We start from the raw sequence: 14,370 nt of genomic DNA, 5'->3' as shown, positions 1-14,370 counted from the left end.
GTTGTGATGTGATGTGATGTGATGTGATGTGATGTGTGTGTGTGTGTGTGTGTGTGTGTGTGTGTGTGTGTGTGTGAACTATTCAGCTTATATTGGAAAGATAAATCTCTGGCTACAGTTTAAACACAGTGTGCCTCCTAAGCTCCTTCTGGCTATGTTTATTAGAACTGACAGAATTAATCACTGAACATTGAAGTTGAAATGTCTGTATTAGCATTAATAGGTACTTATATCAATGCATACTTCACGTGTATCTCCTTTAAATGGTGCAGAAGCAATATGAACACTTTTTAGGCTTCTAGAGAAAAGCCACCTCTTAAATCACACCCTTCTCTACTACTTAGAGTAAACTCCTGTTCACTTTGAAAGAGTTGTTGACAAAACTAAGTATCCCCCCAAAAACATTTTTGCTCTATTTCCATGTGGTGCAAAATTAGTCCTTAAACAATGCTTGGAGCTGTTTAAATAAAAATGAAATTTTGGTATTCCCCTCAATTTTGTTGTCACACCAATTATCTTAGAAAAGAAATCATCTAAAACATTTTGATTTAATATGAGATTTGTCACATCTTGAAGAGTTATTAGCCAGGATAAAAAAATAAATTAGCGTCTGAAAAAAGATGTATGTGTGTGTGTGTGCGTGTGTGTGTATTTACCACCCATGATGAAACAGGGTGTTGTTCCATTACATGCATGGGAAACATTTTAAATTTGTATAGAATACACTTAATCCTTTCCAATTTTATTCTTGATCACTGTAATCTGTCATGTTATTTCACTTTGTAATGTCTTTTCTTGGTCTTCTCAGAAGCTGGCTTACTTTTAGCTAAGTCCTTTTAAAAACATATTGTCTGGGTGATCCCTGTTTCAAAATGAAAACCATGAAGTATTGAAAAGCAGACATTTGTTCTTTCTTCAAAGGTCTTTCTGGGGTTAAGATCTGGCAGTAATAAAACTCCACAGCTGCCTGATTTTGAAAAACTTTATTCACATGACCAGGAAACTATTGTGATTTGCTTATGTAAGTGTAAGCTACAGTTTGCAGAAGAGAAATGTTTATATGGAAATGAAAGTTTATACCAAAGTTTTAAAATATGCAATATGTTGAAAGTACTGAGGAAAACATAAGTAACCCACTGAAAGAGGCAGTTCTGATCACGACAAAAGACAAATTAATAATTAACAAATTAATTATGTCTGAGTTCAAATCCCTTTGCTTTAAATGAATAAAATTATGCATTTTGATGAACTTACCCAGTAAAAATGACAGTTACCTACATAGCTGAAACTCAGCATATGACTATCTGATCTTTAAAAGCGAAATAAAATTGGATCTGCTTCATAGGAGTTCATCAGGTTATCCTCAAAATTATTCCTGACAGTGAGGACAATCAACCAGTGGAACAGTTTACCCCAGAAATCATGGGCGCTCCATCACTGCAGATTTTTAAGAGACTAGACAATCACTTGTCTGAGATGGTATAGGTTCTCCTGCTTGAGCAGGGGGCTGGACTAGAAGATCTCCAAGGTCCCTTCCAGCTCTATTCTATTCTATTCCCAAAGAACCCAGGGAAAACCATTTTGATTCTGTTGCCAAAGAAAATGGCATAGACTTTCCCATCAAGTCACCTCTTCACTTTCTGTCAGTCTTCCAACCACCTGATCGTGTTTCCCATCTGATGTGTCAGACTAAGATTGTGCTAAATGTTGATTCTGTAAAGCTTTCTGAATGGCAGCTGTCTTGGATGTTTGGAATTTTTTGCATTCCCCCTTGTTCAAGGAAGCAATCTGTATTCAATGCTGTTTTCTTTGATCTCTAACTTTGAACACTGAATGATTTACACAATATGTAAATGTCAAAAACTAACAGACAGAATTGCACTTAGAATACAATAATGGGGAAGTTATGTTATACAAGGGATAGTTCCTCTGCTTTACATAACCTGTAAAGTCAAAAGAGCTTGACCTCATTTGATGACATATAATTTCTCTAAAAATGGGGAAAATATTATTTAATTCACATATTTTCATTAGGATATTTCATTCTATCTAATGCATTGAATGGTCCTAAAAAACACAATGATTTATTAATTCCTTTCAGCTAGGCAGAAGGCAATTTCAGTGATCACTAAGATATAAAATAGCAACTGGTCAACAGAAAAAGTTTTATGATCTTCAATAATGAATTTGATAAACTACCAGTGCTATAAAACAAATAATGTATTTGTCAGTTCCAGATGCATTAGCTGAAAACAATTTATGCTACTGTTACTTTTTCAAGGCATTTACACAGCAGGAAAATTTTGGACAATGTGCATGTGAAAATATATCCTATATGCATATCCAGATCTTTATTTACCAGGAACATGAATTAACTGCATTGGATTTTGATCAGCTAAGATTATAATCTAATGCTTACTAAGAATTAGTCCCACTGAACTCAATGGACTTTACTTTTATGCTAGGATTACCTTGTAAGGAGAAATCATATCCACATTTATTTAGTTATAAGTTATCTGATTATAGAGACAGGACCCTCAAGCAAAAATGCTATCTGTGCCTCGATTTGATATAATCTGTTATACACATAGTCCTTGGTTTACAATCACAAAATTTGTCATTAAGCAGTGCATTAAATGAGGCATTATGTGACTGCTCCTCTCCCTGATTTTATGAACTTTTTTTCCCATGATCATTAAGCAAATAATTCATTAAATAAATCATGTAGTTCCCAATTGACTTTGCTTCTTGGAAGCCAACTGGGAAGATTACAAATGGGAACCCCATGATCTCAATATGCTGCAACCATCGTAAATAGATACCAGTTAACAGACTCCTGAATCACATGATTTCAGGGACTCTGATATGGTCATTAGCATGAGGATTGGTCAAAATTTTTCCCAGTGCCCTAGTGCTGCTTCAAACAATTGCTAAACAAATTGTTGTAAATGGAGGACTATCTGTAATTCATCTACCTGCCTAGCAATAGAATTCTGTCATCAATTCTGCTGGGTTATATCTGTCTCCATTAGCACTGTGCCCATCTGAAATACTCATCTGATCTAAAGTGAAAGACAATAGGTCAGATATGTCAAACACAAGGCCTGGGGGCCGGATGCGATCCGCGAAGTGGTTTCATGTGGCCCATGAAGACATCCTGGAAACAGTGAGGGAATGGCCCCGCTGCCTTTGCCCTGGCCCAGGCTGGCCGAGAGCCAATATACAATTTTGTGGTGGCCATCTATGCTGAAACGCATTCAGTCTTAGCTCCACAAGGCCGTCTGGAAACAGCGAGGAACCAGCCCCTGCCACTTCGGCCCCAAACCTTGGGTGCATGCTGGGGAGGTGTCACCCTTTGTGAGGAATGAAGAAATGGACCATGCCTTGGCGCTTGCCCTGGTCCCACCCCCTTCTGCCAGAGAGCCTCAGATCTGTCCCACTCCTGCCCAGGCCCCCACAGTCACCCTTGACGCGAACGATGTAAAGCTGGCCATGCCCACCCAGTAGGCCACACCTACTCCATCCACGCCTACCCAGTAGGCCGCACCCATCCTGGCCACACACCCCCGCCCCCCTGAGGGCAACCCCAATGCTGATGCGGCCCTCAATGAAATTGAGTTTGACACCACTGCAAAAGGTTGTCCTTTGTTGCCTTGCTTCCATTTATACTTTAACAAGAGCAACAAGAAAATAAAATCAGGATTACCTATTGTGGACAGATTGAAAATGGTCTAACTACACATGCTTATAGAATCTGGGCAAAAACCAAAACAAATGGAGGACCTCTCTAGTGTTTTGTCTTAGCCATGGACAAAACAAGGATTATTTAATCCCACAATCAAATATGCTGAAATAGCTGCTTGTGGGATTATTTTACCTATGCCTCCTGCTTTAAGCAGGGAGAATTAGTTTAATCCTATGCAAGTTTGGTTAAATTTAGCTTTAATCTAATTCCTGAGATTTGATCAGTTAGCTACACTTTAAGGTAACTATTAACACTCCTTACAGCTTCAGTTCAAAAGATTGTAGGAAAGGGCTATTCATGTTAATCAACCCCAAATGCAAGGAGAAAGAGCTATTGAGACACTGCACAGCAGCGGATTCATATCCTGCATTGAGCCTTATTGTGTTTGGTGGTGTACGGCTTAAATAGCATCTTTCTATAAGAACCCAATTCTGCCTAATTTTCAAACCATGGTTAAGGTACTAATCCTCAGTGTGAACTGTGAATCTAACTAAGAATAGAATATTAATTTTATATTAGGCCAAAGATTTATTTAAATCAGCAATGTGCTTCTCACAAGATGCAGTAACAGATAAGAATCATGACTGATAAGAATTCATACCTCAGTCTACCTGTTGGATTGTTAAGTAAGCCACAGTGGCAGAATTCATACATAACACCAAACCATTAGACACTGTTTATACATTGTCATGTTGTGTGAATTTATTAATCAAATTTTATATGCTGTTGCAATCACAAGATTCTTGATATCTAACAAGATATAACAGTCATTAAGTCAAGACCAAACAAATCACATTAATTGACACATTAATTAGCATATGAATTTACGCAGCGAAAGATACTAAATCGAGATATTATTGCATTCAAGCTTCCTTAGAGATTTATTTCTTGAGCCTTTTTATTCCATTATTTTGAGAATCAATTGATTCTTCATAAGTAAAAAGGACTTCATTCTAATCTGTAGGCGAGGATATTAAAAAAAATAATCCTTAGATAAAATGGAGTTACAGTGTTTCATCTTTAGTAGTTACATTACATTTAGTAATTACGTTTTTTCATCTTTAGTAGTTTTGTGCTAAATTTCAGCAGTGTAACTTGCCTTGCACCTGTTGAAATATGTCATATGTAATTCAAGAGATGGGACCCTTGTGGTCTTGTCTTTCTCTTCCTTTCTCCTCCCCCCTTCTCTCTCTCTCTCTCCCTCCCTCCCCCCGCCCCCCCTCTCGTCTTCAGGGCTTTTACTAAGGTCCCAGAAATTAATCTTATTATATTTGAATAAAATGATGCAATGGTATTATAATTTAATTTAAAAAGCAATAAAAATCAGGTCACTGTAGCTCTTAATTTCTAGCTTGGTAAATATTCTCTCTACTCTCCAAATGACATTGGGCATACCAAAGTGCCCCTACTCAAGACCCCTGGGGATGGCTAGGATCTCTCCTTACTTGCATTGTGCTTTTAAAAAATCAGATTGAAACTACAGCAAATGGCATGCTGCCACGTAAAGCAAAGCTCTGATTTTCAGCATCATCTGCTTTCAAAAACATCCTGAGGTTCCTAATGGATTTATAAACTTTCCTATAAAGAACACCTGTTATTTTTAAGGTAGGGCTAACAGGGTCAAAACGTCAATCCCACAATCATGGGATTGAAACCCTATCCTTATTTACATGCTTTGCCATATATACAAAAAGAAGCAGAGTTTTGATCAAGCAGCTGTGAGCATTATTTTTACTTTTTTGAATAGTCACCGACAGCCTTCCAGTAGGGAAGTATGTTTTTTGGGGTAAATGCTCTTTTGTGGAAAAAGAAATAGAACGGTGAACAGATGTTTAAAAATATTCTGCTGAAGGGTCCCGAAGGTGCTTTTTCAAAAGACAATGGAACTTTCTCATTTTTTCCTTGAAAGATGCTTCACTTCTCATCCAAGATAAGAACTGAAGAAGCTTCTTGGATGAGAAGTGAAATGTCCTTTAAGGAAAAAACAAGAAAGTCCAGTTGCTTTTTGAAAAAGAACCTTTGGGACAACCCTGACCTGGATGATGGAATCTTCATAGGCATTCTGATGAAGGGATAATATTCTGGTGTAGAGCAAGGATTGTAACTGGTTCTGTGAAAGAACACCACAACTACCGTATATGCCAGCGTACAAGGCGACCTGGCATATAAGACGACCCCCGTCCTTGTCGCCGAGCCGCATTCCTAGAACGTCGTCTTATACGCCAGAAACTACCAGTATTTCCGGCGTATAAGACGACTCGGCGTATAAGACGACCCCTGTCTTTGGCGCCGATTTTAGCGCTTGCAGAAGTTGCCTTATACGCCGGCATATACGGTAATTCCAAAGTGGATTCTACATGTGCTCCACCTACTAAAAAATTTATTCCTCCTCCCCTTAAAGCAAGGGTCTTCAAACGTGGCCCTTTTATGACTTGTGGACTTCAACTCCCAGAATTCCTCAGCCAGTGTGCCTGGCTGAGGAATTCTGGGAGTTGAAGTCCACAAGTCATAAAAGGGCCAAGTATGAAGGCCTCTGCCTTAAAGGTTCAAAACTTCTACTCTCGGTTTTGCAGAGACGTTAAGCTCTTTCATCAGGGCTTATGTGACCATTTATTTATTTATTAGATTTTTATCCTGTGTTTATCATTTTATAAACAATTCAAGGCAGAGAACTTACAGGTAGCCCTTGGCTTACAATCATTTGTTTAGTGACCATTCAAAGTTACAATAGTGTTGAAAAAAGTTGACATGACTGTTTTTCATAGTCATAGTTGCAGCATTCCCAAAGTCACATGACCAAAATTTGAAATCTTGGCAACTGGCATGCATTTATGGTATTTGCAGTGTCTCAGGGTCATGTGAACACCTTTTGCAACCTTCTGAGAAGCCAAGTTAATAAAAAAGCTAAATTCATTTAACAACCATATTGCTAACTTAACTGCAGTGCTTCACTTAATGACTGTCACAAGAAAGGTGGTAAAGTGGAGCAAATCTCACTTAACAACTTTCTTCCTTAGCAACAAAACATTTGGGCTCAATTGTGGTTGTGAGTTGAGACTACCTAATACTTCTTCCTCTTCTTCTTTTCTCCCCAACAACACTGTAAGGGAGCATAACTTGGTTACCTCTTTTGCAAAGGGATGCTAGTCACAGAACATAGAATCACAGGGCTGGAAAGGACCCTTTGTTCAAGGCAGGAGACTTTATATCAGTGATGGCGAACCTTTTAGAGACCGAGTGCCCAAACTGCAACCCAAAACCCACTTATTTATCGCAGGGTGCCAGGTGGGCATGGCCCACTGGGTGGGTGTGGCTGTGGTGGTCATGGCAGATTGGGTGGGAGTGGCCAAGGTGGGCGTGATCACCTTGATGTTGTTCATGGGGAGAGATGCCTGTGTGAGCCAGGAGGGGTGGGAGAGATCCAGAGGGTCTCTGGCAGGTGGGATGGTGGGCAGGAGCCTTGTCCTGCGGGGTGAGGCGAGGCGAGGCAGGGTGGGGGTGCCATTGTCACAGGGCAAGTTGAGGCAGGGGCCGGGGCAGCTGCTGCCTGACACCATCGGCCCCTGCACACAGAGGCCAGCGAGGGCGTGGATGCTGGGATGCATCTGGTCACGTGGGACCTCGGTGAGTTAGCGGGTGGCTAGTTGAAGAGGGATGGTTGCCATCTCCAGGGCATGGCATGTGTGTCCACAGAGAGGGCTCTGTGCTGCCTCTGGCACGTGTGCCATAGATTCGCCACCATTGCCTTATACCATCATGCTTATTCCAAAAACTCAACTCACCCAAAAGAATGGTATAATCTTAAACTCTCTTATTAGGAAATAAAAACCCACATCAGGGCTTCTCTGGGATAAAGAGGATTGGAATTCAGTCAAGGATACTGGTATTTGCTTTAAACTAGGTGCATCTAGCTTTGCAGGTTTAGTAAAGATATAAGGGTCTAAACCTTTATATCTTTACTAATCCTGCAAAACTAGATGCACCTAGTTTAAAGCAAATACCAGTATCCTCGACTGTACTTCTGTTGTGGATTTGGAATGGAACAGAACAGAACAGAATAGAACAGAACAGAACAGAATTCTTTATTAGACAAGTGTGGTTGGACACACAAGGAATTTGTCTCCGGTGCATAAACTCTCAATGTACATACAAGTGATAGTGATAATCATGAGCATAAACAACATGAAAATACATTATCATAAATCATAAAATACAACACTTCATAAATTGTAAGATGTGAAAGTCATAGAATACTAGCTAAACCAGGGGTGTCAAACTGCTGGCCTGCAGGCCGGATGTGTCATCCAGAAGCCGCGTCCACCCCATTGCCGGCAATGGCAAAACCGTCCCTATACGTTGTGCGACATCATGTGACGTCACGAGTTTGACATGTCTCAGCTAAGCAAACAACATAAATCATATTGGGATACTAAAAACAATATAAATTGTAAGATACAAGCAACAAAGTTATAGTCATATGAAGATAAGGATAGGCAATAGGAAAGATGAGGAGTATCATAGTAATCAGATTTACTAATTAATTTGACAGTGTTGTAGGAATTAGTTGTTAAGCAGAGCCATGGCATGGGGGGGGGGGAAACTGTCCTTATGTCGAATTGTTCTGGTGTGCAATGCCCTATAGCAGTGGTGGCGAACCTAAGGTCCTCTCTGATGGCACATGCGCCATCACCCCAGCCCCACCTCCCATGAGCGCGGCCCATGCAGAGCAGTACAGCCAAGGACATGACAGCCAGGCAGTAGGGACAAGACTCCATCCTCATGCCCCATTGTGCGCAGTTGATGCTGTGGGGTGTGGGCGGAGGGCATGGCTGCCATCCCTCTGCTGGGCCGCCTGGGCAATCTGCAGTGGTCTGTGGAGGCGGTGGGTGGCCCTGCGGGTGGGCAGGATGGAGGCAGGTCTGGTTTTTGGGCACTCGGTCTCTAAAAGGTTCGCCATCACTGCCCTATAGTGTCGTCTTCAGGGAAGAAGTTGAAATAGTTTATGTCCAGGATGTGAGGGATCTGTAGATATTTTCACAGCCCTCTTTCTTGTGCAGTATACAGGTCCTCAATGGAAGGCAGGCTGGTAGCAATTGTTTTTTTCTGCAGATCTAACTATCCATTGAAGTCTGTGTCTGTCTTGTTTGGTTGCAGTGCCGAACCAGGCAGTTATAGAGGTGCAAATGATGGACTCAATAATTCTTCTGTAGAACTATATCAGTAGCTCCTTGGGCAGTCTGAGCTTTCTGAGTTGGCATAGGAAGAACATTCCTTGTTGTGCTTTTTGGATGATGTTTTTGATGTTAGGTGTCCATTTTAAATCTTGAGATATGCTGTACAATCAATTAATGTTTATTGAATCACAATGTTTACTGTGTTCAGGTGGCAGATTTATCCAGGATTAATCCTAGCCCATCATTTACCCTAGTTTTGCAGGAGAGATTAGCCATGCAAACTAGGTTTGGCCAATACTCTAACGCAGGGGTATCAAACTTGCAATATCATGTGACGTGTTGCGACGTATCATGACTCTTTTTCAATTGCCAGAAATGGGGTGGGTGCAGTTTCAGCATGTCGCATCCGGCCCACGGGCTAGCAGTTTAAAACCCCTGCTCTAGGCTGAAACCTAGTTAAATGGCCACAGGCAGAAGTGCCGGACTTAAGACCACATTTAAACCCAACATTTCTATTGCCAAGCAAGACAGTTGTTAAGTGAATTTTACACCATTTTATGATCACTGCTGTTAAGTGAATCATTGCAGTTGTTAAGTTATTAACATGGTTAAGTGAGTCTGGCTTCTTCACTGTTTTTGCTTGTCAGGTCGCAAAAAACAAAGCGAAAACAAAACAAAAAAAAAACAACAACACCTGACCACTACAACCATCATAGATACATGCTAATTGCTAAGCATCTGAATTTTGCTTACATGACCAGGAAATACTGCAATGGTCATAAGTCTGAAAAATGGTCATAAATCACTTTTTTCAGGGCTCTGTAACTTCAGATGGTCACTAAACAAATGGTTGTAAATTGGGGACCAACTTGTACTCGGTAAACTAGTGTGCCCTGAAAATGTAGCCTCACCTTGGTGGATCTTTTCCGTTAAGCAAGATGGCATGGGATGGTCGAGGCATTTATAGGGCATGAAGCTGCTTGCAAGACTTAGGTTAAAGGAGAGGGGGGCAAACTTTGCAGCAAGGCAAGCAACCCACCGAAACTAGATTAACTTTAGAGCTATTAGGAAAACAAAAATGCCCCAAAAGAGTGAAATTTTTCCCTGCTCCCTGAGTTAATTGATTTTACAACGGAGGGGCTCTTTAATAGAGCTCACAGGTCGTGTGTGTGTGTGTGTGTGTGTGTGTGTGTGTGTGTGTGTGTGTGTGTGTGTGTGTGTGTGTGGGAAACGAGTGTGTGTGTGTGTGTGTGTGTGTGTGTGTGTGTGTGTGTGTGTGTGTGTGTGTGTGTGTGTGTGTGTGTGTGTGTGTGTGTGTGTGTGAAACGAGGCAATAAAGGCAATACCCGGCATAGCCTTGTAGGGGAGACAATCCGCCCTTTTTCCTCAACATGAGTGTAGCGAAGAGAGTGAGAGCCGCCGCCTGGCTGCGCTCAGGAGAGACGCCGAACAGGTGGCCACAGGCAGTTGTGGGCGCGCCAGGAAGGCAGCCGACAAGCAGCGAGCAGGCGTGCATAGCGCTGTCGGCGCCCTCCCCCTCCCGGCCCGCAGCATGTGAACCCGTCGCCCTGTCCTCCGGAATAGCGGCACGATTCTGCCTATTTGGTTGCCGCAGGGTGAGGCGCCCGCCCTCGGGCCGGGCTCCCGCTTGGCACTGGTGGCCCAGGAAAAGCAAACAGACCCCAAAAGATCTCCGTCCCTCGGGCAGCCGAACCGGACTCAGGCGGAGAGAGGCGCTCGGCCGTTTCTCCAGTCGCTCCTCTTGGGCCGTGTCTGGAGGAAGGCTCGGAAGCAAGAAGATGAAAGTCACCGTTTGCTTCGGCAAGACCCGGGTGGTCGTGCCCTGCGGGGACGGGCACATGAAAGTTTTGAGTCTGATTGAACAAGCCGTCACCAGGTACAGGAAGGCAATCGCCAAGGTGAGTTGGGTCGCTCTCCGGGGCCGCGGGGAGACACCCGCTGTCGGAGGAGGGGGCCGAGCGCCTGGTCGAGGAGAGATGGGGTAGAGAGAGGCGAAGAAGGCGCAGCCGGAGGAGGAGGAGGAGGAGGGAGTGAACGAGGGAGCCTGGGATCAATATGGCGCTTCCTGGAAGGGGGAGGGAGGCAGGGAGGAGAGGAAAAGTGGTGGATGAAGGGGCTCAGGCTGCTGCTTGTTGGACGCGAGGAGACGGACCGGGGTGGGGGGGAAACCCTCTCTTCCTCGCCCCGCCGAGCGTTTTAGGCGCGCGAGCCAGAGGTGAAAAGCTCCTGAGGAAGCGTGGAAGAGAGTTGGGGAGCTGCGGCCGCTTCCCTCGCTTCCCTCCCTCACCTCGGTAAACTTTCCAGTGCCGCCGCCGAGCTCCTGCAGCTTTCAGCCGGCTGGAAAGCCAGCCGAGATCGCGGGCGAGAAACCCCCAGCTCTTCGCCAGGGATTGGCGTGGCCGGGGGCGCAGCTCCATCCGCTTTGTGCAGCCTAACCGGAGCGAGCCGAGATTTGTTTCCGAGACCGGGTGGCGAGTTACACAGTTGCGAAGGGTCGCGGGTGACGTCTGGGGCCTCAACTCTTTGTTGTTAGGTGCCGGGGAAACCTGCAAGTGCCCTGCCCGCAGGCCTGTAACTTTCCTCCTTTTCCCGCTGACTTGCCTCTCCGCTCGTCCCCGAAGCGTTGGGGAGCCTCTGGTCCCTTCTCTCCGCGGCCAGATCACGGGTGGGATTAGGCTCTTGTCTATCGCTTCCGAGAGTACTAAAAGACACGTCGGTCTCCTCTCAGTTGCCGTTGGGATTTGTATGGTGCTGGACTGTCGCTTTGCACAACATGCGACGGTGGTCGTAGCTTGCACACACTTAGCCGTTCTTTTCCCACTCCGCTCCCGATGTGCAAGTTTGTTCCCCGGGTTGTAAACTCCTGCACGGTTTCAAATCCAGGCCCAGGCTTTCCAGCAAGTCCAGGCCCAAGGTGGGGAGAAAGTGGGTGGTGGTGGTGGTGGAAAACAAACATTAAACGGTCATGGAGTCCACATGCCTGTTAGAAAGAACTGTGTTTGCTGGAGGTTTCTTTGTGTTTGAAGAAATGTTGGACTGCCACCTCATTTTAGTTAAACATAAACACAAGTAACACATGAGTTGGACAACTCTTTCTAAAGAAGGGGGGATTATTAGAGAAAAAGAACCCTTTGCTTTGGTTATAGTGTAGGCCAAGTTTCACAGAGGAATAGTATTTTTTCCTGCGTTTTTTAGAAAAGCAGCCAATGTGCAGAAGATTTGTCTCTTGAGAGGGGAAGGGCAAATGGTAAGACACTCTAAAGAAGATGGGGCTTTCTCATTTACATGATTATCTCCTGGAAAGACAAGCAACCAGTGAATGAAACAGTTCCTTTAAATATTAAACTGTAGGAGCAGTTTGTCTAGGACATTTGCTCTTAATCATACAATCTAGCGTGCCTTTCTGGCTTGTAGAAGCTTGTTTGGATGTTTATTAATTTTTGCAAGAACTCTGCACTTCTGATACCAAGGCTGTGTGTTGAGAAAGAAAGAAAGAAAGAAAGAAAGAAAGCAACATTGATGAAATCCTGTAACTTTCCTTGGGCTGATTATATGCCTGCAAATTTTCATACTGGAGATTGTTTACTTCTAGATGTTTCCATGTTGCTGCAGCAAAAGTGGAAAATGGTTTTAGGGTAGCTGTGGAGTTGAAAGTTCTACCCTGAAAGTATAACTGTTTCTTTTTTGTTTGTTACCATCCATGTTCCTTGTCTAAACTCAAGGAGTTTAGTGCAGTGATAGTGAAGTAGAATAAAAGTTTGTAGACAAAGTCAAAAGACTAGGGAAATGGCCACTGAGGAAAATGAAATTTGACCCTTGAACTTGGAAAATCAAGTGTAAATAGTTACTAGAGGTATGTGCTAATATACTGAACCATTACACAAAGTATGATAATTATAATTATGAAAAGGAAAATTGATCTGCAGCAAAAGACAGGGTTGGGGGAAACTGCTGATAGAAATGGCAGGCTGCTTGTGAAGCACAAGAAGGAATTCTGCTCTTCACTACACAAAATTATGAAAAGCAGTGTATGTTTTCATCCAATAAGAAAAGCACAAATGACTTTCTATTCTAAAATAGGTTAAAATTAATCCCTCTCCAATGTGTCAGAAATGCATCAAAATTACAATTCCAAAATTCTCTGCCAGCATAAATTCTAGGATTTGGAGAAGACCAGATTGGGAAAGGAAGTTAAATGACAGATGATCATTGACCTGATTTAGGTCTCATTGGACAATACTTTAACTGTGGTTTGTTGGATAAACCCAAGTTGACTGAGTTTGTATAATAACTGAGCAAGATTATCAAACTGGTTGCTAGTCTACAATCCAACAAACTACACTTAGGGTTAGTGCAGTCCAATGAGTGTGTCTTGAGAAGCTCTTAATCTGTTTTGCAGGTTACTAAACTGTTCCTTTAGGTCAGGGGTAGGCAACCTTGGCTCTTTTATGACTCTTGGACTTCAACTCCCAGAATTCCTGAGCTGGGAGTTGAAGTCCACGAGTCATAAAAGAGCCAAGGTTGCCTACCCTTGCTTTAGGTCTTCCATGGTGCATACATGACCACTCTTAATTCATGAATCTTGCTGTTGTTCCCTTCCACTCTCCCTTGCATTACACATTTCTCCACACAGTTAGATATTTGCATAATGCAGTGGTTCTCAACCTGTGGGCCGGGACCCCATTTGGGGTCGAATGACCATTTCACGGGGGTCACCAAACCATGCTGTCCGCCATTTTTTCCCTTTTCCCTAGCTGTCCTACTCCCTCTTATTGGTGGCCACACCCACTTGGAGGTCACCACAACATGGGGAACTGTATTATGGGGTCATGGCATTACAAAGGTTGAGAATCACTGGCATAATGTATCCAAAGTATGATAATTTGAGCCTGGTCATTTGTGCCTCTAGTGCAGTGTTTTTCAAATTTGGCAACTTTAAGATGTTTTAACTTTCCCATATTGGCTGGCAACTTCTGGGAGCTGAAATCCACACATCTTAAAATTGCCAAGTTTGAAAACACTACTCTAGTGATAACAGCACACAAGTTAAAAAGGTGTAGTACATACACACTTTATTATTGCAATGTTATATTGAAGTTAAACTAGAAAAAAATCATTGGGTGTACCTATTGACGTTTTATTCAGACAGGTGTACCTTAAACTTAAGCCTTTACTTTTGGATTTCTCTGCACGCCAAATGAATTTAATATGTGAGTATTCTCAAATAATCTCTAGATATGGTCCAGACAAGGCAGAAGATTCTGGTGTTACACTTTTTATACATTCAAATGGGGATGTTTTGGAGGGAATATCTGTGAATATTAATACTTTCCTTTAGTACGGTGCATCATACTTCAACCACTCTCTTTAACGCTAGAAGCATCAATTGCTGAATTTTAAAATGTTTCTTCAAATGGATAATTTGGCTTC

The 14,370-nt window shown here is 42.8% G+C and overlaps 1 protein-coding gene across 1 annotated transcript in view; it reads left to right on the top strand.

The window, feature by feature from the left end:
* The first annotated feature begins 10,248 nt into the window (after nt 1-10,248).
* LOC120306020 overlaps nt 10,249-14,370 on the top strand; it is a 98,437-nt gene continuing 94,315 nt past the window's right edge. The window contains exon 1 of the mRNA XM_039338562.1: nt 10,249-10,838. Coding sequence (XP_039194496.1) covers nt 10,311-10,838 — 528 coding nt within the window. The 5' untranslated portion in view covers nt 10,249-10,310. The remainder of the gene's footprint in view (nt 10,839-14,370) is intronic.

The sequence above is a fragment of the Crotalus tigris genome, unplaced genomic scaffold (genome assembly GCF_016545835.1).
Source record: "Crotalus tigris isolate CLP2741 ecotype Arizona unplaced genomic scaffold, ASM1654583v1 scf7180000017710.2780689, whole genome shotgun sequence".
In the NCBI taxonomy this organism is placed as follows: Eukaryota; Metazoa; Chordata; class Lepidosauria; order Squamata; family Viperidae; genus Crotalus; species Crotalus tigris.
Note: the sequence above shows the minus strand (reverse complement) of the source record. Positions and strands in the feature narration are given on the sequence as shown.